The sequence below is a fragment of the Choloepus didactylus genome, chromosome 27, assembly GCF_015220235.1.
Source record: "Choloepus didactylus isolate mChoDid1 chromosome 27, mChoDid1.pri, whole genome shotgun sequence".
NCBI lineage: Eukaryota > Metazoa > Chordata > Mammalia > Pilosa > Megalonychidae > Choloepus > Choloepus didactylus.
Genome location: NC_051333.1, coordinates 12463782 through 12490365, shown reverse-complemented (window position 1 = coordinate 12490365; position 26584 = coordinate 12463782). Strand labels below are relative to the sequence as shown.

Here is a 26584-nt window from a genome sequence, read left to right as displayed (position 1 = left end):
AATTACTGCAGTTCCAGGAGACAGATTTTTGGGCTGATAGGCCTTCTGATCTCCTGCTTTGCTCCTAGCAATAAACTCTTTCTATCTTTGAAACCCTGGTGTTTCAGGAATTGGTCATTTGAGCACATGGGGCAAAGAATCCACTGCCTTTGTCTGCTAACAAACTAGGGATAATAATTACCATGAAACCTTTAAATGGGGAAGATAGCCTTTCCCTTTAGACCCTGCTTCCACTCTAGTTTTGGTTGCTTTTCCTGCCAAACCACTGGCACTACTGGGTCCAGGTCTCTTGCTTCTTATTGTCCCAACCAAACTATTCTATCTTGCTCATTCTTTAAACTCCTAGATTTATTCTCATAACTTTAGATTATACTAGCCCTTCCCATCCTTCTTTCCATCATCTACTACCCCCTAAAACGGTTCTTCACCATTAATTCTATAAATATTGTTTATTCTAGAAATAGTTGTGTCATAATTGGAGGAATTTACACTTCAGAAAGTCATGTCTATGGAATATTTTCCACTCAAGGATTCAGGGAAAGGAGTAATCCACTTCCCCCATCAAGAGACTCTGCATATGTTTCCCTAGGGTATTAGGTCCAAGAGCCCCAGGTGATGGCAAGCACTACCGTCTCAGCAGAGAAAGGCTGTGGACTTTATGTATGTCCTTCACGCCTTCTAGGAAACGTAGGCCAGGAGCCCGGTAGATGTGCGAGCGCGTCCGCTTAGACCCACAGGGGTTAAACGATCCCAGGAATTCTGGGAATCGTAGTCCAAAGGTTTCGTGGAGTCGCTGGCACTTGGGCTCAGACAGGCAGGGCAGGGAATTCTGGGACGTGTGGTCGAGAGCTCCGAGTGCAGGTACTTCCGCTGCGGGAGGGCGAAGTTAATGCCATCTTTTCAAGGTGGTTCTGAGTCTGTTCCGCATTGCGCTGCCGCTCCGAGCTTTTTGGGTCTGCTCTTGGGGCCCGCGACCAACAGGCGATCGACTTAGGAGAAAAATCGCGGCGAAGAGTAGAGGTTTGAGGTGCGAGTGCGGTAGTTTGCGTTCCCCTCGGCGGAACCTCATCACGTTTGGGGTGGTTCGCGCGTTGGGGTTTGGAGGAGGGCCCGAGGCAAATCTCCTGGTTAAAGGGGACCAGGTTCTCCGCAACCCCTTTCCGCCCACCCTTTCCAAACGCTCTGATGCATGCCCGCCATATAGCGTTGGGCGAGTTACTTATGTCTGTGCGTCTGGTCGCTGTTTTGTAAAATGGTGATAATAATAATAATGCTTTCCTGTAGGGTGAATTAGAGTTGGAAGAGAGAGTATAAACAGTAGACTTAAAACAGTTCCTGGCAAGTGGTGAATGGCAGTTTCTTGCTATTAGTACTGTTTAATAACTAATTAGTACTGTTTAGCTTCCCGAGCTTTCGGTTCCCTGAAAGCTGTGGACCCGGCTGCAGTGGCCCTGGACCTTCTCTTTGTTCATTGCGGAAAGCTGGGGCCTCCCTGACTCCTGAGCTCTTTAGGAAGGAAGCGGTTGCCTCCACTTCCTCCCGGGGAGGAAGGAGATATAACTGTGGTTTATCAGGGACGGTTATCCAATCGTGGTATTTATTTCACAGCCCCCCTTTTCCCCCAACCCTGACTTCTCAAAAGCGACTGCACTGACATACTCTTTGGCTATGGCAGCAGAGCGAGCCCCATCCGAACAGAACTTGACCTTCTTTTGCAAAGATGTTCAAATATGTGGGAGAATGTGTGGGACAAGGCCTCGGGCATGGATAATGATAATAGTTAAGCCTTAATTGCTAAGTTCCCTTCTAAGGGCTTTATACGAATTAAGACATTTACACTATACCGGGACTCTGTGAAGTGGTACTGATATTTTGCCCTGTTTTAAAGAGAGGAGCCTGAGAAACAAGTAACATAAATTATTTGCCTGTTGTCAGTCACTGTAGTAAGGAGCAGAGCCCGAGTTCGTAATTTTCTCCCCGAGCCAAAGGGATCCGGCTGGAATCAGGAAAAGGAGGTTAGGACTTCATCGTAGGATACCTTGTAAACAAGGCTAATGGACTTGGACTTTTCTGTGAGTCTTTAAAACATTCTCAACTCATTCCATTTGATTACAAATAATATTTTGTTTTGTCCCAGTCGTATCCTTTGGAGCCTTTTCGCCTCCATTCTTAGATAACAGCCAGTATAATGTATTGCACATAATTGTCATTATCTCTTTATTTTCTTGTGGAGAATTAAAAGAAATACAGAAGTATGTAGAGAAAAAGTTTTCCTTACCCATGATTCCAGGATGTCAAGATAGCAACTATTAATTAAGCTTCTAATGCCTTACTGTTTAGTAGTTCTTTGTGTGTATTTGTTTATTTATAAACGTTTTATAAAATTGGTATCATAGATTTCATAATGCTTTCCCCTTTTTTTAAATTCAATTTTACTGAGATATATTCACATACCATACAATCATCCAAAGTATAAGATCAGTTTTTCACAGTACCATTATATAGTTGTGCATTCATCAACACAATTAACTGTTGAACATTTCCCCTTATCTTTTAAAACTGGACATTTGCAAACACTGTCAAGAAAGAATAGTCTAATGAACTGCCATATATCATCATTATCCTTAGTATTTTTATCACTACTATTATTAATTGCTATGACTATTTCCTGTAACATAACTTTCTATTGTCATATAATTTCAAACCTATAGAAAAGTTGCAAAGATAGTATAAAGAAATCTCATATTCTCTTTACCCTGATTCTGCAGTTGTTTACATTTTGCCTGTTTGCTTCATCAACTCCCATCAGACAAATAATTACAGAAAACTTGTAATTACAGGAAACTGATTTTAGCCAGCTCCAGCAAGGAAGCTGCACACCACAGGGAATCATGGGGTGTATTGGTAAGGGGCATTTAGGAGCGGCTGATTAGAGAGTTTTAGCATAACATCCTGAATAATATTAAATATCATACTAATTAACAGTAGTTAATAGTGTTATTTATTAGATAATAATGATAATGTTTTATCTAATCCACAGTCCATATTTAAACTTGTTCTGTTGTCCCAATAAAGTCCTTTTTAACTGTTAATCCCGTTTTTAACAGTTCAGGGTCCAATGTTATACATTACCTGTAGATGTCATGTTTCTATAGATTGCTTTAATCTGGAAAAATTTCTTAGGCTTTATTTTTTTGTTGGGGTTGTTCTTGGTATTTCTGACAAATATAGGCAAGGTATTTTGGAGAAAGACCTTCATTTGAGGTTTTTCTGATATTTTTCATATTTAGATTCGGATTAAGCATTATCAGCAATGATACCTCAAAAAATAGTGAAGTGTCCTTTTAAAATTTTTTTTTCTATTTTGAAATAATTGCAGACTTACAGGAAAGTTGCAAAAATGATACAAACCCCATACAGAGAACTCCAGAGTAGCCCCACTCCCTCAAATACCCAGATCTACCAATTTTAACATTTTGCCACCTTTGTTGTATCATTGCATCTATTATCTATTTATATTCTATTTCTGAACATTTGAGATCATGTTTTTATTTGTCAGGGATCTCTAGGGAAACAGAACCAACAGGAGATATCTGTAAATAGTATGAGATTTATAAAAGTGTCTCACTCAACTGTGGGGATGCACGAGACCAGATTCCGCAGAGCGGCTGCAGGCTGGCACTTGGATGTAGATCTTCAGTGAATTCTCCAGGAGAGGCTGGCTGGCTGAAGTAGAGACGAAAGTTCTCTCTTCTGTGTGCTGAAGCTATGACCTCCTCCCTTAAAAGCCTTGAACTGATTAGATTAAATGTCTCTCATGTAGAAGAGTCTTCCCTTAGCCAACTTCAGATGTAACCAGCCATATAGGCAGTCAACAAACTGATGACTTAAGTCCATGAAATGTCCTTACAGCAATAGATGGGCCAGTGCTTGCTTGACCAGACAACTGGGCACCATCACCTGGCCAAGCTGACATAAGAACCTAACCATCATAATGTTGCACACTCCTTGAACACATTATAATTCCATGTACATTTCTGATGAACAAGGATATTCACTTATGTAATCACTTTAAGTGAAGTTATCAAGTTCAGAAAGTTTAACATTAATATAAAGCTTACATTCTATACTCAAATTTTTTCTTTTGTCCCAACCATGTCCTTTTGAACCTTTTCTCCTCCATTCTTAGATACATCCAGTATAATGCATTGCATGTAATTGTCATTATCTGTTTATTTTCCCTTTCTTGTTTTTTTAATTGTGGAAACATATAAACAACATAAATCTTCCCATCCCAATCCCTTCCACTTATATTATTCAATGAGACAAATCACATTCACAGTGTTGCCATATCCTCACCACCATCCATTGCTATGACTGTCCCATTGTCCCAAGCAGAAACCCTACCCTCATATTGTATTAACTCCCCATTGCCTCTGCTCCTCAACCTGGTAATTTGTAGTGTACTGATGTGATACGGGCCTATTTGAGTTTGGCCTGTTTGGAGTTCATTGAGCATCTCAGTTGTGAATATTTGTGTGTTTTCTTATTTGGGAAGTTTTGGCTACTATTTCTTTGAGTATTCTCTCTGCTCCTTTCTCTCTTTCTTCTTCTGGGCTCCCAAAATGTGTATTTTGGTGTGCTTGATGTTGTTCCACAGGTTCCTCAGCTCTGTTCATTTTCCTTCGTTCTTTCCTCTTTCTGCTTCTCAGGCTTGATGGAGTCTTTGAGTTCACTGATTCTTCCTTCTGCCAGTTCCAATATGCTGTTGAACCTCTCTAGGGAATTTTAAATTTCTGTTACTGTGGTCTTCAGCTTTTTTTGTTTTTTTTTTAATAATTTCCCATCTCTGTTGAATATTCTCTTTGTGTTCATCTATCATTTTCCTGGTTTCCTTTAGTTCTTTGCCCATGTTCTCCTTTAGTTCTTTGAATGTATTTAGGACCAGTTTTTAAAAAAGTCTTTCTGTGGAATGTCCCAGTTCTGATCCTCCTCAATGATGGCTTCTAATGCTTTAATCTTCTCCTTTGCCTGGGCCATCACTTCATGTTTCCATGAATGTTTTGTAATCTTTTGTTGTAACCTGGACATTTTGATATTTCAATTTGTTATCATTGAAATTTAGACTCTGGGCCTTTTGTACCTTAAGCTTGTATCCAGCTAGTATTATGAGAGAGCTTTCCTTGAATCCCAGGAGCTAACAGAGTTAAAAATAAGAAGGCAAAAAGAAAACTCTTTTCTTAGTGTTTGTAGATTGACCTGTGCAGGTGTGCTCTTTCAGAGCTTGTCCATAAGGTGAATTTGGAGAATAGCTCCAGGCCAAGACATAGGGGCCTCGCTGATCCTTTCTACACACGTGGCCGTAGGAATTTCCTGTTTACAGGGAAATGAATATTCCCTCTTCCCAAATGAATGTCCTGGGCACTGCACTGTGTGTCTGCAGCCAGCAATCCCAGTCAGCATGACTTGACTGCTCTCCCACAGCATTCTGTAAAAGAGCTCAGTGAGCTGCCTTCTATGCAGAGGGCAAGTTCTGGGACAGCAAGTCCCTCAGGCCACCACCAGCAGATTGGGCCAGACATACATGCTACAGTATGTGCCTATGGGTTACTCTGCTCCCACTGGGACCAGGGATCCATCCCGAGAGCAGGGTCTGGCTCAGCACTGAGCTGGTGAGGGAATGGGGGAAGGGCCATCACAGTGCCAGGAGATCCTACTGCTTTTTAGTGGCTTTTTCTTGATTTGGCACTTGTCCTCTTAACTGCAATCCTTGAAATGTTTTCTGGAGCTTTTAGAAAGATATTTGTGCCTGTTCCTGCTGTTATTCAAAGCGTCTGTTGGGGGATGGAGCTCTGAAGTAACTCAATCTTCATCTTGATGGGGTGGGACTAGTGAGGTGTTTTTTTGGGTGCAGCAAAACAGGAGGTGGATGATAGGTGGATGACGTTGGTCTGTCCCTATATTGGTGATCTCACCTTTTTCACTTGGTTGAGGCACTGTCTATCAATTTTTCCACTGAAGTTACTATTTTTCTGTTGATAATGGAAGTTTCTTGTTCCATTGTGGGGAGATGCTTTAAGTTTGTGTATGTAAACTGTTCCTCATTGAATGTTCACAACTAGTTGAAACTGATTATTTTCTGGCTCCATCTTTTCTTCCACACCTCCAGCCCAAGATAACCACTTTATAATCATAATCATAATCATAATCACTATATATGATAACATAATATGTAATAACAAATTAATAATGAAATTTATCTTAAATCCAGACATGTGGGTGAAGAGGTATTTCTGCTTAACAAAGAAAATTCACTTGTTTTAATACCTTATAGAAATCAGGTGTCAGGGCCATTTTAAATATTGTTATTAAGGCAAGAAATTATTAGGGAAGGCTCAATTGCAGAGTTACAGATTTTTCAGAGGTTATAAGTGATATACACATGACAGGGCAGTCACATCAGAAGTCAGGTGTCTTACAGTGTTCCCTTGGTAGAAATCACGTTTATAAGGACTAGTCCATTCTACACAATATCTGCTTTTCTGTACGAAATGAGAAACCATGACAGTATTCTAAGATCTTCTCACCTCGCAGCAATTCCGTGAATAGGGACCATTATTCTCCCAGTTTTAGCAGATGACAGAATTGAGGCAAATTTGCCCACAGTGGCCCAGCTAAGTGAGAAACCATGCCAGGATTTGAACCCAGATATATGGGTCCAGAGCTGACTTATTCAGTACATTAGATTGTCTTCACATCCACTCTACCCCTATTCAGAATTGCTACCTTTGGAGCTATGGTATTATAGATAACATAATAATGATATTTTATAATGGTAATGGTTAATGTTTATTAAGCAACTTAGTGATGGTGCCAATGTTTGTGTTTGGACAGGAATCGAGGCTCCGTGGTCTACTCTGCTCAGCCAGCTGCGTGCAGCTGCAGCCACTCCAAGGAAGGCCCTTGACTGACTCACAATACGTGTCCATGTAGGTGAGAGACATCACTGGCCACCCTTTCATGTCCTTTTTTCTGCCTTCCAAGGAGTTCTGCCAGGCACAGTTCTTCCCAAGATTCTGCACATCTCAGGAATCTGTACATCCCTAGAAGTAGGAAGAAACATGGCCACATTCGAGGTGAGTAGGGCTTATCTTCCTTGCTGTTAAAATTCCATTGGACGAAAAACCAAATGAAAAATAGGGTGGGAGGGGGGATGATTTTTGTGTTCTTTTTTACTTTTAATTCTTTTTTTTTACTTTTTCTGGTACAAGGAAGGTGTTCAGAAGATGGATTGGGGTGGTGGATGCACGGCTGTGTGATGGTGCTGTGAACAGTTGATTGTACACTTTTTTTTTTTTTTTTTTCCTTTTTATTTTTTTTTTTATTTATTTATTTTTTTTAATAATCATTTTATTGAGATACATTCACATACCACGCAGTCATACAAAACAAATTGTACTTTCGATTGTTTACAGTACCATTACATAGTTGTACATTCATCACCTAAATCAATCCCTGACACCTTCATTAGCACACACACAAAAATAACAAGAATAATAATTAGAGTGAAAAAGAGCAATTGAAGTAAAAAAGAACACTAGGTACCTTTGTCTGTTTGTTTGCTTCCCCTACTTTTCTACACATCGATCCATAAACTAGACAAAGTGGAGTTTGGTCCTTATGGCATTCCCTGATTGTACACTTTTGATGATTGTGTGGTATGTGAATGTATCTCAATAAAAATGAATTTAAAAAAATTCCATTGGACACACATCTGATCTTTCTTGGGAAGACTCTGGAGAGTGACAGGGATTTGAAGACCTGTGCTTGCTTTGCCCCTTTTTGGTTTATTTGGATTCTTTTGTGTTTTATTTTATTGTTTTTTCTCTTTATTTCAAAAATAAGATTAGCATAAAGTTCAGTAACTTCTGACACCAACTATAAAGACTACAAAAACTTCAGTCAGCAATTTCAGTGCAATGAAATTCCACCCAATCCAGACTCTACCTGGAGTTAGGCCAGTCTCCCAGGTTAAGGGCAGTCCTTTCCCAGATTGCCCTTCAGGCACTAGGCACAAGTATGAGGACCCAGGCCACTGGCACTGCTGACCAACCAGCTACAAATTCAGGGGTTCCCACCAATCCCCTTAGATTCATTAATTTGCTAAAGCTACTCACAGAGCTCACTGGAAGTGCTGTACTTAGGTTTATATTTTTATTATAGTAGAAGGATACTTAAAAGAAGAAGCCAAAAGAAGAGACACACAAGGCAAGGTCTGGGAGAGTTTCAAATACACGCTTCCGTATTCTTTCCACCTGGAGTCAGAAAGCCTCACCCACTGGGCACAGCAATGTGTCTTATCAATCTGAAGCTCGGCTGAGCTTTGAGTGTCCTGAGTTTATATCGAGTTTCGTTGTGTAGGCACAATTAATGAAATCAGTGCCTTCCTGGTTGAGCTCAGTCTTCAGTGCCCCCTCCCCTCCCAGAGGTTGGGGAGGCCCTGTAATCATGACCTGGCTCAAAAGCCCCAACCCTCTAATCACAGGGCCAGTCTTCATGGCTTGGCCAGCCCCCACCCTAAGACTTAAGGTGGGGCTGGGCCTTCTCTGTCATTTGTTAGCATATTAACTGTCAGGCATGGTCCTTGGGCCCCTTATAAATGACAAAAGGCACTTCTGTCACAGGGAACTTCAAAGATTTTTACCATCCCCAGAACCAAAACAAAGGCCAGATCTCTATTTGAGGCCAAATTCATTACTATACAGCATTGTGTAATGTTTATTTTCTGAAAGTTGAAATCATACTCCCATTGATCCTGTTTACTTTTTTACTTTTAAGAACTTCCCTCATGCACATTTAGGAGTTTATTGTTCTAGGTAAATGCAGGAGTGTCATTTTTGTACAACCCCCCCCCCAATCAGTTCTGAAACATTTGTGCTCAATATTGAAAAAGTACATTTGATATATAGCTTGTTGGTTGTTTTGTAGATAGAATATCCTATAAGGCACAGTGCAACAGGATCTAACTGCTGCTACACACACACAGTGCTGGATGTTTTTATTCAGGAAGAGAGAGATTTTGTCTTCCCCACACCTGCATCATACCCTATGTGTGTTTTATTTGCTGATCTATTTTTATTCCTTTACATATTAGTTTTATAGAAGTAATGCATAACCTTGGTTTAAAATGTCCACTGATACTAGGCGATTTGCCAGGCAGTTGCGTTCCATCGCTGCATTTAGTTCTCAGACCAGGTGAGTGAGGAAGTGTTTGGTCTCCCCTTCATTTTAAACAGGTGATATGTGAGAAACCTGCTCAAGGTCACACAGGAAACCAGGGTATGGGGTGTTAGGCATTCTGTTGGACTGAAAGAGAAAGACAAGAGGAAAGAGAGAAAGAGTTCTCCATTTAGGGTCCTGGACCTTGTAGTGTGGAGGCCTGGGGTACCTGCCTCCCATTTTTTTTTATTTTTTTTATTTTTTTATTTTGCCAATCTGCTGGGTGAGAAATGAGAAATTGTGCCTTATTATTATTTTAATTTGCATGTCCCTGATTCTAGTAAGGTTGAACATCCTTTCATAGTCTGTTGGTCACTTGGAATTCCTTTTCTGTGAATTGTCTTTTTTGTGCTCTTTTGAGTGACAAGTTCCACAGGTGGCACAGCTCCTCCCCTGGCTACTTCCTCGAGTACACTGAGATGCTCAGTGCTCCAGCCAGGCCAGTACAGCGTTAGCTCAGTCATTGTACAAGATATTTATGTTTCTCCATGGCAAAAGAGATGAGTGTTAGAAGAAAAAATAATAACTGGGGTAAAAATATTTATACCAAATATGCTAGGAAAAGGCCTAAAATCCCTAATAGGAATCTTATAGATCCTTAGACTAAAGACAAAGAATCCAAAGGAATGTGAGCAAAGGATGTGAACAGGCAAGATAGAAAGGAGAAACAGAGATGGCAGTAAATATCAGTTTCCATTTATAATAAAAAAGTCACAATTATAAAAATAAATTGTTTTTCCTAATCACATTGCCAATATGTTCAAACTAATAACCAGATTTGTACTGGGCAGAGATGCTTGTACTCTCTTGAAAGATGAGTGAAGTAGGAAAAAACAATTGGGAAGAAAATCTGCCATCAAAGTGTTAAGCGTGCTTATTTTTTGACATTTTAATCTTTTCATTTTCATTTGAAGTTTGTCTTAATTAGACAGGAGAGTAAGAACACTTAAAATGATGTTCTTTGCAGTATTTGTTAAAATGAGAAAGTTGTCTAAAATTAAATATATTATTTAGAACAGGTAACTATATCATAGGTCATCAGTTCCCTAGAATACTATGCAGTCATGAAATGAAATGAACTAGGTAACATAAATATGATGTTTTATAATGGTAATAGTTAATGTTTACTAAGCACTTAGTCTGTGCCACACACTGTTCCAGGTGCTTTATATTTCTCTTGTTTAATTCTTGACAGAACCCTGTAATTTAAAAACCATTATACAGGGAGGAAACTAGGTATATAAGTGAACGTGTCCAAGGTCACGGCGGGGGAAGGGGGCAGACCCGTGGGATGTGCACTCAGGTGTGCTGGCTCCAGAGCATGACACTGAATGCTGGGATTAACAGATGTGGTGTGTGCCTTGAGAATAAACAGGACGAATTATGTACCCGTCCAAGACAGAATACCAAAAGGCTTGTTAGTTAGGTAGACATTAAAGAAGAGTGATAACATCCAGGGTTGATGTGTGTGTGAGGAGGAAAGTGGGTGTTGGGACTGAATTGCCAAACATTCTGTGTGATTGGCAATATTCAGGGTCCTAGAGAATTGCTTATGAGAATCCTTGCTGAGGACACCAAGGAAAATATAAGATCTTCTTTTCATTGCTGCCCTTTGGTGAGGGGGAGGAATATCCATGAATATCATTGGGAGGATAGCAGAAGAAGGGCTGGGAAATCTACAAGTTGACTTGGGTCCCTTAGAATCCCCAAAGCTTTTCCCACCCATCCCCTCCACTTTCTCAGTGCTGCCCCTTTTCAAGTTGATGATGGTTGTAGGACTGAGTTTACACGGGCTTGTTGTTTTAGGAAGCAGTGACCTTCAATGACGTGGCTGTGGTCTTCACCAAGGAGGAGCTGGGCCTGCTGGACTCTACTCAGAGGAAGCTTTACCGAGATGTGATGGTGGAGAACTTCAGGAACCTGCACTTCATGGGTGAGGATAGGAGCCCTTTGACACTAAGTGTCAGCCCTCTTGAGTGTCTCTGTGTCCTTGAGTGTTTAAGGCTTTAGGGCTATTGTAATGGTCGCCTGAGTTTGGGGACCAGCCTTGCTTACTGATAATATTTAATGAAATAAATAGGGTTGAAAATATTAGAGTTTGTTAGGAAGAATGGAACATATTGCAGCAAAAATCCCGCTGATTGCATGAGTGATGTGAGAGCCAGTGGGAGGAGATTTAATGAAAATAGAGATTAGATATAGAGCATTCAACTTCTGTTTTAGTAATAAATATTCATGCCTGTGTATGGGTCTTGAAATAAATGGTATTTCTTCAAGTGGGTCATGGAAGAAAATGTTTGGAAAACACTACTTTTGATTCATTGATCAGCATGCAATAAGGACCCATTTACCAGTAAATTGTACCCATAGTGTGTTTGTTTTAAATATGTGACTGCATGTTCACTGAGCATCAACACTTCCACATGATATAGGCCACTAAGAAGGGGAAAAAAAGGCTTTGAATAATGAAGACACAACCCAAAGAGAAAGGAATTCAGGAAAGGACCAGGCAACCAGAAATCCTTCTAAATGTTGTCTGTCTGTCTTACCACCTGGTCCAAATTACCAAACCTCCTCCCTAGATTCATGCAGCAGCCCCTGGTCTGGTTCCCTGCTTCCACTCTTCCCCTCCTACGGTCTGTTCACATAGTAGCCAAAGTGATCCTTTGGAAACGTAAGTTAGATTATTGTTCCTCTGTCCAAAACCCATTATGGCTTTTATTTTCTAAAAGTTAAAGCCTCTTAAAGTGGCTAATAGAGTCCTGCATTGTCTGTTCTTTGTCCGCCACCATCTCTCTAATATACCGCCTATCCTTTCTCTTGCTCATTCTTTTCCAACTACATTGTCCTCCCTGCTGGTTCTAGTACGTGCTAAGAGCACTATATTAGTTTCCTATTGCTGCCATAACAAATGACCACAAACTTAGTGGCTTAAAACAAAATAGATTGATCTTTCATTTCTGTAGGTCAGAAGTCCAACATGGGTTGTACTCTGTCAGCAGAGCTATGTTCCTTTCTGGAAGCCCTAGAGGAGAATCCGTTTTCTTAGCCTTTTCCGGATTCTAGAGGCTACCAAATTCCTTAGCTTGTGGTTCCCCTTCCTCATCTTCAGAGCCAGCCATGTTGCATTTGTGACCATTTTTCTGTAAATCATGTTTCCTTCTTTCTTCTGCCTCCCTCTTCCACTTTTTTTAAAAAATAATTTTTATTTTGAAATAAATTCAAACCTTCAGGCAGTTCCAAAAATACAAACCCCAATCAGAGAACTCCAACACACCCTCACACCCACAGATACCCAGATCCACCAATTCTATCCATCTATCTTCTGAACATGTGAGAGGATGTTGCACACATCATAATCCTTGAGCACATAATACTTCCATGTATATTTCCCATGAACTTGATAACTGTACTTATATGTAATATATCCACTTATGTAATCAACTTAATACTTCCATGTACATTTACTTCCATGTATATTTCCCATGAACTTGATAACTGCACTTAAGGTGATTACATAAGTGGATATATGTAATCACCTTAAGTGCAGTTAATCAAGTTCCAGGAATTTAACATTAACATAAAACTTACATTGTATATTCCAATTTTTTATTATGTCCCAATAATGTTCTTTTGAGCCTTTTCTCCTCTATTCTTAGATCCCATCCAGTATCATATATTGTGTTTAATTATTATCTCCTTAGTTTCTCTGTCTTTTTCCTTTTCCACTTTTAAGGAGCCTTTTGATTACATTGGGCCCACCCTGATGATGCAGGATGTTCTTTTTTTTCTTTATTTTTTATTTTTACAAACACTACTCCCCTCCCCCTCTCCCAGTAATCTTTTTTTTAATCTTCATTTTATTGAGATATATTCACATACCACGCAGTCATACAAAACAAATCGTACATTCGATTGTTCACAGTACCATTACATAGTTGTACATTCATCACCTAAATCAATCCCTGACACCTTCATTAGCACACACACAAAAATAACAAGAATAATAATTACAGTGAAAAAGAGCAATTGAAGTAAAAAAGAACACTGGGTACCTTTGTCTCTTTGTTTGTTTGTTTCCTTCCCCTATTTTTCTATTCATCCATCCATAAACTAGACAAAGTGGAGTGTGGTCCTTACGGCTTTCCCAATCCCATTGTCACCCCTCATAAGCTACATTTTTATACAGTTGTCTTCAAGATTCATGGGTTCTGGGTTGTAGTTTGATGGTTTCAGGTATCCCCCACCAGCTACCCCAATTCTTTAGAACCCAAAAAGGGTTGTCTAAAGTGTGCGTAAGAGTGCCCACCAGAGTGACCTCTCGGCTCCTTTTGGAATCTCTCTGCCACTGAAGCTTATTTCATTTCCTTTCACATCCCCCTTTTGGTCAAGAAGCTGTTCTCCATCCCACGATGCCAGGTCTGCATTCCTCCCCGGGAGTCATATTCCACATTGCCAGGGAGATTAACTCCCCTGGGTGTCTGATCCCACGTAGGGGGGAGGGCAGTGATTTCACCTTTCAAGTTGGCTTAGCTAGAGAGACAGGGCCACATCTGAGCAACAAAGAGGCATTCGGGAGGAGGCTCTTAGGCACAATTATAGGGAGGCCTAGCCTCTCCTTTGCAGCAACTGTCTTCCCAAGGGTAAAACCTGTGGTAGAGGGCTCAACCCATCCAACCACCAGTCCCCTATGTCTGTGGTCATGTTAGCAACCATCAAGGTGGGGTAGGCCAATACCCCTGCATTCTCCACAGGCTCCTCAAGGGGGCACTACATATTTTTTTTCCTTGTTTTTTTTTTTTTTTTTTTTTAACCTTTTTGTCCTTTTTAAATCAACTGTATGGAAAAAAAAAATTTAAAAAACAAAACAAAACAAAAAAAACATAAAATAAAAGAACATTTCAAAGAGACCATAACAAGGGAGTAAGAAAAAGACAACTAACCTAAGATAACTGCTTAACTTCCAACATGTTCCTACTTTACCCCAAGAAAGTTACCTAATATAGCAACATTTCTGTGAACTTGCTCCTACTATATTCATCAGAAATTAACAGACCATAGTCATTCCTGGGCATCCCCAGAACATTAAATAGCTTATCTGTTCTTCTTGGATTATTGTTCCCTCTTCCTTAATTGCTCTCTATTGCTAGTTCCCCTACATTCTACATTATAAACCATTTGTTTTACATTTTTCAAAGTTCACATTAGTGGTAGCATATAATATTTCTCTTTTTGTGCCTGGCTTATTTCGCTCAGCATTATGTCTTCAAGGTTCATCCATGTTGTCATATGTTTCACGAGATCGTTCCTTCTTACTGCCGCGTAGTATTCCATCGTGTGTATATACCACATTTTATTTATCCACTCGTCTGTTGAAGGACATTTGGGTTGTTTCCATCTCTTGGCAATTGTGAATAATGCTGCTATGAACATTGGCGTGCAGATATCTGTTCGTGTCACTGCTTTCCGATCTTCCGGGTGTATACCGAGAAGTGCAATCGCTGGATCGAATGGTAACTCTATATCTAGTTTTCTAAGGAACTGCCAGACTGACTTCCAGAGTGGCTGAACCATTATACAGTCCCACCAACAATGAATAAGAGTTTCAATTTCTCCACATCCGCTCCAGCATTTGTAGTTTCCTGTTTGTTTAATGGCAGCCATTCTAACCGGTGTTAGATGGTATCTCATTGTGGTCTTAATTTGCATCTCTCTAATAGCTAGTGAAGCTGAACATTTTTTCATGTGTTTCTTGGCCATTTGTATTTCCTCTTCAGAGAACTGTCTTTTCGTATCTTTTGCCCATTTTATAATTGGGCCGACTGTACTATTGTCATTGAGTTGTAGGATTTCTTTATATATGCAAGATATCAGTCTTTTGTCAGATACATGGTTTCCAAAAATTTTTTCCCATTGAGTTGGCTGCCTCTTTACCTTTTTGAGAAGTTCCTTTGAGGTGCAGAAACTTCTAAGCTTGAGGAGTTCCCATTTATCTATTTTCTCTTTTGTTGCTTGTGCTTTGGGTGTAAAGTCTAGGAAGTGGCCGCCTAATACAAGGTCTTGAAGATGTTTTCCTACATTATCTTCTAGGAGTTTTATGGTACTTTCTTTTATGTTGAGATCTTTGGTCCATTTTGAGTTAATTTTTGTGTAGGGGGTGAGGTAGGGGTCCTCTTTCATTCTTTTGGATATGGATATCCAACTCTCCCAGCCCCATTTTTTGAAAAGACCATTATGACTCAGTTCAGTGACTTTGGGGGCCTTATCAAAGATCAGTCGGCCATAGTTCTGAGGGTCTATCTCTGAATTCTCAATTCGATTCCATTGATCTATATGTCTATCTTTGTGCCAGTACCATGCTGTTTTGGCAACTGTGGCTTTATGATAAGCTTCAAAGTCAGGGAGTGTAAGTCCTCCCACTTCGTTTTTCTTTTTTAGAGTGTCTTTAGCAATTCGAGGCATCTTCCCTTTCCAAATAAATTTGATAACTAGCTTTTCCAAGTCTGCAAAGTAGGTTGTTGGAATTTTGATTGGGATTGCATTGAATCTGTAGATGAGTTTGGGTAGAGTTGACATCTTAATGACATTTAGCCTTCCTATCCATGAACATGGAATATTTTCCCATCTTTTAAGGTCCCCTTCTATTTCTTTTAGTAGAGTTATGTAGTTTTCTTTGTATAGGTCTTTTACATCTTTGGTTAAGTTTATTCCTAGGTACTTGATTTTTTTAGTTGCTATTGAAAATGGTATCTTTTTCTTGAGTGTCTCTTCAGTTTGTTCATTTCTAGCATATAGAAACATTACTGACTTATGTGCATTAACCTTGTATCCCGCTACTTTGCTAAATTTGTTTATTAGCTCTAGTAGCTGTATCGTCGATTTCTCAGAGTTTTCTAGATATAAGATCATATCATCTGCAAACAATGACAGTTTTACTTCTTCTTTTCCAATTTGGATGCCTTTTATTTCTTTGTCTTGCCGGATTGCCCTGGCTAGCACTTCCAGCACAATGTTGAATAACAGTGGTGACAGCGGGCATCCTTGTCTTGTTCCTGATCTTAGAGGGAAGGCTTTCAGTCTCTCTCCATTGAGTACTATGCTGGCTGTGGGTTTTTCATATATGCTCTTTATCATGTTGAGGAAGTTTCCTTCAATTCCTACCTTTTGAAGTGTTTTTATCAAAAAGGGATGTTGGATTTTGTCAAATGCTTTTTCAGCATCTATTGAGATGATCAATTGATTTTTCCCTTTTGACTTGTTAATGTGTTGTAATACATTGATTGATTTTCTTATGTTGAACCATCCTTGCCTGCCTGGAATAAACCCCACTTGGTCATGGTGTATGATTTTTTTAATGTGTCTTTGGATTCGATTTGCAAGTATTTTGTTGAGGATTTTTGCATCTATATTCATTAGGGAGATTGGCCGGTAGTTTTCCTTTTTTGTAGCATCTTTGCCTGGTTTTGGTATTAGATTGATGTTAGCTTCATAAAATGAGTTAGGTAGTGTTCCCTTTTCTTCAATGTTTCGAAAGAGTTTGAGTAAGATTGGTGTCAGTTCTTTCTGGAAAGTTTGGTAGAATTCCCCTGTGAAGCCATCTGGCCCTGGGCATTTATTTGTGGGAAGATTTTTGATGACTGATTGGATCTCTTTGCTTGTGATGGGTTGGTTGAGGTCTTCTATTTCTTCTCTGGTCAGTCTAGGTTGTTCATATGTTTCCAGGAAATTGTCCATTTCCTCTACATTATCCAGTTTGTTGCCATACAGTTGTTCATAGTATCCTCTTATAATTTTTTTAATTTCTTCAGGATCTGCGGTTATGTCACCTTTTTCATTCATTATTTTGTTTATATGGGTCTTCTCTCTTTTGATTTTGTCAGTCTTGCTAGGGGCTTGTCAATCTTGTTGATCTTCTCAAAGAACCAACTTTTGGTGATATTTATCCTCTCTATTGTTTTTTTTGTTCTGTATGTCATTTATTTCTGCTTTAATCCTTGTTATTTCTTTTCTTCTACTTGGTTTAGGATTGGTTTGCTGTTCATTTTCTAGCTTCTTCAGTTGATCCATTAGTTCTTTGATTTTGGCTCTTTCTTCCTTTTTAATATATACATTTAGTGCTATAAATTTCCCCCTCAGCACTGCTTTTGCTGCATCCCATAGGTTTTGGTATGTTGTCTTCTCATTTTCATTCGTCTATATATATTTAGCAATTTCTCTTGCTATTTCTTCTTTAACCCACTGATTGTTTAGTTGTGTGTTGTTTAACCTCCAGGTATTTGTGAATTTTCTAAGTCTCTGATGGTTATTGACTTCTAATTGTATTCCATTGTGGTCAGAGAATGTGCTTTGAATAATTTCAATCTTTTTAAATTTATTGAGGCTTGTTTTATGTCCCAGCATATGATCTATTCTGGAGAAAGTTCCATGAGCACTAGAAAAGTATGTGTATCCTGGTGATTTGGGATGTAATGTTCTGTATATGTCTGTTAAATCTAATTCATTTATCAGATTGTTTAGGTTTTCAATTTCCGTATTGGTCTTCTGTCTGGTTGATCTATCTATAGGAGAGAGTGATGTGTTGAAGTCTCTCACAATTATTGTGGAAACATCAATTGCTTCCTTTAGTTTTGCCAGTGTTTCTCTCATGTATTTTGTGGCACCTTGATTGGGTGCATAGACATTTACGATTGTTATTTCTTCTTGTTGAATTGCCCCTTTTATTAGTATGTAGTGGCCTTCTTTGTCTCTCAAAACATCCCTGCATTTAAAGTCTATTTTATCTGAGATTAATATTGCTACACCTGCTTTCTTTTGGCTGTAGCTTGCATGAAATATTTTTTTCCATCCTTTCACTTTCAATTTCTTTGTGTCCCTGTGTCTAAGATGAGTCTCTTGTATGCAACATATTGATGGTTCATTTTTTTTTATCCATTCTGCGAATCTATATCTTTTAATTGGTCTCCCAGTAGTCTTTAAGCTGCTTTCTGTCCCGGCAAATTTGCTGTTTTTTAGTCATCTCTTATAAATGATATCATACAATTTTTGTTGTTATGTAACTTGCTTGTTTCACTGAGCATAATTTTTTCAGGGTTCTTTCTTGTTGCAGCATATCTCATAATCTCATTCTTTCTTATAGCCAATAATATTCCATTGTGTGTATGTACCACATTTTGTTCATCCATTCATTGGTTGATGGACACTTCGGTTGTTTCCAACTTTTGGCTATTGTGAATACTGTTGCTTATAAACATTGGTGGTGCACAAGTATTTGTGACCCTGTTTTCACTCACTTGGGGTATATTCCTAGAAGTGGCTTTGCCGGGTCAAGTGGTAATTCTATATTGAACCTTTTGAGGAACAGCCATACTGCTTTCCACAGTGACTACACCATTTTACATTCCCACCATGATACACATGAGTTCCAGTTTTCCCATTCTCTCCAATACTTGTTATTTTCTGTGTTTTTTTTAATACTAGCTATCCTTGTGGGTATGAAGTGGTATATCTTATGTGGTTTTAAATTGCATTTCCCTAATGGCTAATAATGTCGAGCATCTTTCCATGTATTTGTTGGCCATTGGTATATCTTCTTTGGAGAAATGTCTATTCAAGTTCTCTGTCCATTTTTTAAAAGGGTCATTTGTCTTTTTGTGGTTATTTTGTAAGCCCCTTTATATATTCTGGATATTAAATCTTTATCTGATACATCACTTGCAACTATTTTCTCCTGTTCTCTTGGTTGTCTTTTCACTTTGTTCTTCCTATTTCAAGGTTAGCTGATTAGCAGTCTTAATTCCCTTTGTCACATAATCTAACACAGTCTCAGGCTCTGAGGAGTTAAGAGATGGAGCTCTGTGGGAGACCATTATTCTGCCTTTGACTGACACTCCAATACCTTACTCTCCTTACCCCACCTTATTTTATGTCATATGTATTTTTGTTTACTCACTTATCATCTCTCTCTCCTCACTGCAATGTAATCTCCAGATCTGGGGAAATTTTTGTCCGTTCAGTTTTCAGTTTATTGCTGTATCCTCAGTGCCTAGAATAGACCTGGTACATGGTAGGGTTCTGTCCATATTTCTTGACGTAATAAATGAGTTAATGTATGGGGGATCTCACTGAGTCATGGAGATAGCTAATTGGTGATATACAAACCAGACTGAATGAAGTATATTGCAGAAGTTTTGTCTTCTGATAAATGCCTAACAATTTCTAATTTCTTAGGAGCCCTTGGGGTGAATGTGTGTGTGTGTGTGTGTGTGTGTGCACATGCACACTTGACCCACATCTTAGGGAAACAAGCATTGTGGCTTTGACCAAACCTAATAATGTATTTTCCCTATGGCTTTCCTGGAGCCTATTCATTTCTGGGAAGAAATATCTTTTTGAATCAAGATTCTGATATCACTTCATAGCTCCCCCCACATTATTCCCTAAGATGTCTGATAATAACCAGCTTACAACCTATTTTCCCATGAAAGTTGCCCAGCCACAGCCCACTTTTCTCTTCCAAAGTGTACACGTACAGCACTGCTCCCCAGGTTTCCCCTTCCTTGGGCTAGAGGGGGACAATTTATGAGGGCATCACAAGTTTCACAGCTGAACATTGCCTATATTTCTGGTCATCTTTTTAAAAAATATGATGTATACTTCTGCGTTAAAGAACATGGATTTCACACAATGTTCCCATTATGTTATAAAGACCTGGTGTTTTATTTTGAACTGGAAAACTTTATAAGCTGAAAAGAATCAGGAAACTGCCCACTCAAAATTGATAAATCCTCAGAGAGATTCCCCCTCTCTTCCAAAACACTATTTTAAAGTGACATTTTATTAAATATAACCATAAAATACAGTCCATGCCAAAAGGTATTTCATGTAATGAGACTTTTCCTGCTTTTCTTCTGTTTTTTCTAAATGCTTATATATTGTGGTGGGAAGACTTAAAGATAAAATGACTTAGTATATCAGATGAATAAGCACTAAGTAGAATATATACATAATCAAAGGGGATGGACATTGAGCCAGAGCTGAATTGGTTGAGGACAGGGTTTAATATTTTACACTGGGTGTAATGAAGACTTCATTGATAGATTGACATTTGAGCAGAGTCCTAAAAGAAGTGAGCATCCGATACATGCAAATATCTGGGAAGCATTTCAGGCACAATACTTGACTCTGTGGCTGGCTTTCAGAATTTACACTGTGCCTTGTTCTTTTCCTTCTCCCAGACCATATTTCCATTGTAAAGATTAGCTTCCAGTTTTTCACTTTTTTTCCTAGAGATCTGAATTACTGTCAGGTTTTAGAACAATGTATGTTATCACTTCAACTTTCTAAGTATTTGATATTTAAGAGCTATAACAAACCCAAATATATGAGGTGTTGGTTATGCTATTGTTTTCCCTTAAAATTCCTGTTAATTTATATTTTATTATCTACATAATTTTTATAATTGTTATATATATTTTATTATTATATGCTTTAATCTTTGTCACTGGTTGCACTCAGGAGAGAAGTCACATACACGTTGTGAGTGTGGCAGAAGCTTCTGTTATAGCTCAGCTCTTTATATTCATCAGAGAGTTCATTTGGGAGAGATATGCTATAAGTGTGATGAATGTGGAAAGGAGTTCATAACTTACTACCTACATAATCTACTCTTCACTATTCTCCACTGACTCTGAAATGCAATAGAAATAGAGATAGGTTAACAGTTTTACCATGTGATCATTTTAAAGGAAAAAACAACAACTCTTTTATTTCTAACTTGTACCTTACGTAGGAGACTCATGGTGACCTAATGGATCTCATTAATGTTTAGCAGATAAGGGCCACTTTTTTGCTTTTTCTACAGATATAAATCTGAAAACACGATACACAATGTTAAGGGCAAACTGATCCTTTCCTGGATTCATTGAAGTCGCAGGCTCTGTACTAAATGTGAAATCTTCAAAGGCATGACCAAAGCTTTCACTTATCCACATCTCTGAATTCTCTGTCCTTACAGGAGGCAAGGTGCAAAGTGAGCTAGAGACTCTCCCACCAGCAGAACCAATTGAAACACTTTCCTACTGGAAAATCTGGAAACAAATTACAAGTGACTTAACCAAGTGTCGAGTCTCCACAATAAATAGTACTCAGTTTCCCAAACAAGATGATTCATCCTGCCAGGTTGGGACAGGACTATCTATAAATCACACAGGACAGAAACCTTACCAGTGTAATGAGTGTAAAAAAACCTTCAGTGATCTCTCCAGCTTTAATCTTCATCACTGGTTGCACTCAGGAGAGAAGTCACATATATGTTGTGAGTGTGGCAGAAGCTTCCGTTATAGCTCAGCTCTTCATATTCATCAGAGAGTTCACTTGGGAGAGATACGCTATAAGTGTGATGAGTGTGGAAAGGAGTTCAGTCAGAGCTCACATCTGCAAACTCATCAGAAAGTCCACACCATAGAGAAACCATACAAATGTGAGCAGTGTGGGAAAAGCTTTGTTCGTAATTCAGGACTTAAGATTCATTGCAAAATCCACACAGGAGAAAGACCTTATAATTGTGAGGAATGTGGGAGGGCCTTCATTCGCGCTTCGTATCTTCAAGAACATCAAAGAATCCACGCTGGAGAGAAACCGTTCAAATGTAGCACATGTGGTAAGAGCTTCCGTCGTAGATCAGCGCTTAATCGTCACTGCATGGTTCACACGGGAGAGAAACCTTACAAATGTGAGGTGTGCGGGAAGGGCTTCATTTGCAGCTCAAATCTTTCTCTCCATCTGAGTGTCCACACTGGAGAGAAACCTTATAAGTGTGGTGAATGTGGTAAAAGCTTCATTCAGTCTTCACATTTTCAGGCCCATCAGAGAACCCACACTGGAGAGAAGCCATACATATGCAATGTGTGTGGTAAGGGTTTCATTTACAGTTCATATATTCAGGTTCATCAGAGAGTCCACACTGGAGAGAAGCCTTACAAATGTGAAGAGTGTGGAAAGAGCTTCAGGATGAAAATCCAATATCAAGTTCATCTGGTAGTCCACACAGGAGAGAAACCATTCAAATGTGAGGTGTGTGGGAAGGGTTTCCGTCAGAATTCATATCTTAAAATCCATCAGAAGGCCCACAGTGTAGGGAAACCTTTTAAGTGTGAGGAGTGTGGACAAGGCTTCAATCAGAGTTCACGACTTGAAGTTCACCAGCTGATCCATACTGGTGAGAAACGGTACAAATGTGAAGAGTGTGGAAAGGGCTTCAATCGTAGAGCAGATCTTAAAATCCACTGTCGAATCCACACAGGAGAGAAACCCTATAATTGTGAGGCATGTGGGAAGGGCTTTAGTTGGCCCTCAAATCTTCTGACCCATCTGAGAAGCCACAGTGGAGAAAAACCATTTAAATGTGAAGAGTGCGGAAAGCGCTTCAGTCAGAATTCACTGCTCCAAGCCCATCGAAGGGTCCACACTGTAGAAAAACCATTCAAGTGTGAGGAGTGTGGGAAGAGCTTCAAGTGGAATGTGAATCTTGCCATACACCAGAGAGTCCACACAGGAGAGAAACCATACAAATGTGATGTGTGCGGTAATGTCTTCAGTCAGTGTGGACAACTTCGACATCATCTTAGAGTTCACACAGGAGAGGAACCTTACAAATGTGATATCTGTGGTAAGATCTTCACCTGGAAAACAAGTCTTGTAAATCATTACAAAAAGTATCACCAAAATGCAAACTGAGCCTCATGATAAATTTTATGAAAGCACTGAGAGTGGTAAGAACATCACAGAATCCTTACAGGAAAGATGTTCTATCAAATGATGTTTTTAAAAATCTCATGTGCAAACTGAATATTTGTAATCCTCAGGTCTCAGAGGAGGGAAAACACTTATTAAAGTCAGTGTTTCCGCCAGAGCTCACCATTTCCCAGGGGTCAAGAGACCACACAGCAGAGAATCCTTGTAAGTGGTACAGTAACTAAGCTTCACTTGGCTCTGATATTTATCAGATATCACCCAGGTTACCTTAGAAAGATAACAGTTTGATATTAGGCCTTTTACAAAACTATAATGATGAACATGCTAAGAATGTCGTCCAAGAGAATGTAACCTCTACAAGGGCAGGAACTTGGCTGCACAACCTTAACACTGACTAGTACTTTGTTGGTGCACTCAGTACTTATTTGTTAAATGAATCAAAAGGAGAAAATGTATGGTATTTGAAAGTTACATCCGGAAGAAGAAACCTGCAAAAGTAGATAATCCAGAAAAACAACCATTAGTCGAAATGCAGAAAACCACTTGGTACTGGTAATCTGCATTTTTAATATTGCTACTGGTTCCTGTCCCTTTCCAACTCTGTTCTCAAGTTGGGTCTTATTATTTGGGGCTCTTTCTAGTGTTCCCTCTTTGTTTACAGTGTACATTCAGCTATCTTTTGTGATTTTTCTAACAGAGTGAAAGAGTTTTGTTATCCTTCAGTAACAGGACACTGCGTATTATGCAATTGAATTTCGTTTCAACAGTGTTAAGGCAGGGTTTACTGTAATATTTTGAAAGTGTCAGAAATAGTTACCAGTGACAAAAATTTTCTAAGTCAACCTTGATCATTGATTTCTGATCTGCATTTCCCTCCAGAATTTGAAACGATTTTTTTTCTAATTGATGTATCTTTTCTTTTATCAAAACTTCTCAGGTTAGGGACTCTGCTATATTTGAAGGACATGTATATTATCTAGTTCCATACCCTTTTGTCTTCCCCCAATAAATACCAAAAAAATTAGTTGGAATTTGGCAGTTTCTCCGCATGTGTTTACTATTGGGTCAGGACTGACATTTACCTGCTTTTTCCTATTGGTAGCAGTAAAAGCATGGCTTTTGGAAAGGGAAATATAGTGTATAATGTGCATCTCTTTGATCTAGAAATCATATACTAGGAGTTAATGGTTATGTGATTAAAACATCAGGAAGATGAATACCACATCAATGATATCACTGAGTTTTTTAAGCATCAAAATAGCAAGTGTTCATCTGTAGGAATTTTGGTTTTGATATATTCCTAAAATGACCTGAATCTATTAAAATGATGGCATAAATCTGTAATGACAGGAGGAAAGCATAATATGGGATTTGGGAAATCATCGATTGTAACTTTCATGATTAATTAAACTCATAAATAAGTGTGTGCATGTGATAGTGTGCATATTGTACACGTGCATGTACAAGCTTGTGTAAAGGGACACTCACTGTCAGTGATTTTCTGTGGAAAGAGGCATTTTGTGGGTTTTTCTATTTTAGAATTTCATAAATTTTTATCCTTTCAAGATGTAGAACCAGTTAAGGACAAAGCAGGTGTGGAAGCCATTCCTTACTCCTCATACACCATGGTGATATTTTAAGTGTATTTGGTTAATGGGCTTTATTCAGCCAAGTGTATCTAATAGGGGAGACAGCTGATTTTCTGGACATCCTTTCACAGGATGAAGGCCTGGTGAAGGCCCATGGAGTGTCAGGAGTACCTAAAGGTACCCCTAGGTTCTGTGATTTCACTAACAGCAGTCACGAGACACAGTCTGTAGTTGTACTCATGACTGATTTATTATAGGGAAATGAGCACAGAGCCAAGACACATGGGTTGACGTCTGTGGGAAACCAAGCACAAGCTTTCAGGGGTTCTCTCCCCAGGTGTACTCAATTTTTATCTCAGCATCGAATTGTAATGTGTACATGTGTGATGTCTACCAGGCAAGCTCATTAGAGACCCAGTTCTCAAGATTCACACTGGGGAGGTGTGTCTGCTTAGTACGTACCAAAAGTTCAGACTCCCAGAATTAAGCAGGTGTTTAATATAGATGTTGTTTTTACAAATTATTTAGGCACAGTGAGCCACTCATATCAGGGGATGGTGGGAAACTTCCCAAAATTCCAAGTTCCCAGACACCAGCCAAGGGCCAACCTAGCAACAGGCCTTTCTAAGGACAGCGGCCTTGGGCCTATCTTAACTCACACCTGCACCGATGGCATCAGAAATCCAGGGCCTTCAATTGGTCTTTGGTTTGGTTTGGTTTGGTTTTTTTTTTTTTTTCCTGTCACTAGATAACAGATTTAGTCATCTTCTCTCAAGGTAACTTGTAACAAAAAAACTCAGCTCAGTGGATTAAACCAAAAAGATTTGTTCCCTCACATAACTCATAAGACAATACCACAGGTAGAATATTACACCCATCCTCCTGGGTGACCAGAATCTTCAAGATGGTTACAAGGTAGTGGTAACAATTGGGATCTATGGGTGTGGGAGGCTTGGGTTTGTTATTTTTTTCCCCCAGAGCCAAAGAAAGAGAGCTGTCTTATTTGAAGTGCTGGGTAAATCATGTTTCTAAACTGCAAGATTAAATCCCTAGCTCTATATATAGTTCTCCCTGCTTTTGTGGGCCATTCAGTTTCAGTTCCTACTTGTCACCATGGACTTCTCTGTTCATTTCTGGCCCTGTGGATTTCTGTCTTAGCTCTATGCTTAGCTATGTTTTAACACTTTGGGGGCATTATTACATGCTATCATCATTCCTTTTTGCTTGAAAAAGGAGAGAGGCTTCCCACATGATTAAACTCTAACTGTAATGATTGGATATCTATTTAAGGATTTGAGTTCACTATCACAAATATCTCCTGTTTATTTGACACACTAAAGTTCTGGTAGAAAGTAATCATTCTCTGAACCTCTTAATTATCTAGAGACTTGATGCTTTATTACATAAGCCATAATTAAAGACAAATATTTAAATAATTCTTGTGGCTTTGGTTTGCCACACTATCCATGTGTGAATGTGCTGGAGATTATTTTGTTTTAAATTTCAAAGTAAACATAACTTTCATATTCTTGTTCTTACAAAAATAGTGCCTGAATCTTGAAAACAAGTAAATTAGTACAGAAAGGCCCAAAGAATAAAGTGGAGGTCAGTAGGAACTTAACAGTATGAATATTTTGGTGAGCCTGCTTTAGGATATTTGTGCACAATTGTGTAGAATTTTATTAAACTAGGAACATATCATATGTACTGTTTTCTAACTTGATTGTTTCACTTATTGAAGTATTATTGAAGATCCTTTCTGTGCCATAATATTGACCTCCATCGTTTTTAATGCCTGTAAAATATTCTGTTGTACTGATTATTTTATTTTACTTAACCAGTTTACTGCTGACAAACTTCTTTGTGATGGTCTTTTTTTTTTTGTTCAATTAGAGCAGTTACAGGTTTATAGAAAGATCTTGCCAAAAGTACAGAGTTCCCATATACCATCATTCCCCACCCCA

The 26584-nt window shown here is 38.9% G+C and overlaps 1 protein-coding gene across 1 annotated transcript; it reads left to right on the top strand.

Moving 5' to 3' along the window:
* The first annotated feature begins 881 nt into the window (after positions 1-881).
* On the top strand, positions 882-25327 carry ZNF234 (zinc finger protein 234). Its single transcript, XM_037820640.1, has 4 exons — positions 882-1020; positions 6895-7136; positions 11086-11212; positions 21293-25327. The coding sequence occupies exons 2-4, from the start codon at positions 7122-7124 to the stop codon at positions 23011-23013; spliced, it is 1863 nt and encodes a 620-aa protein (XP_037676568.1). The 5' UTR covers positions 882-1020; positions 6895-7121; the 3' UTR covers positions 23014-25327.
* The last annotated feature ends 1257 nt before the right edge of the window (positions 25328-26584 follow it).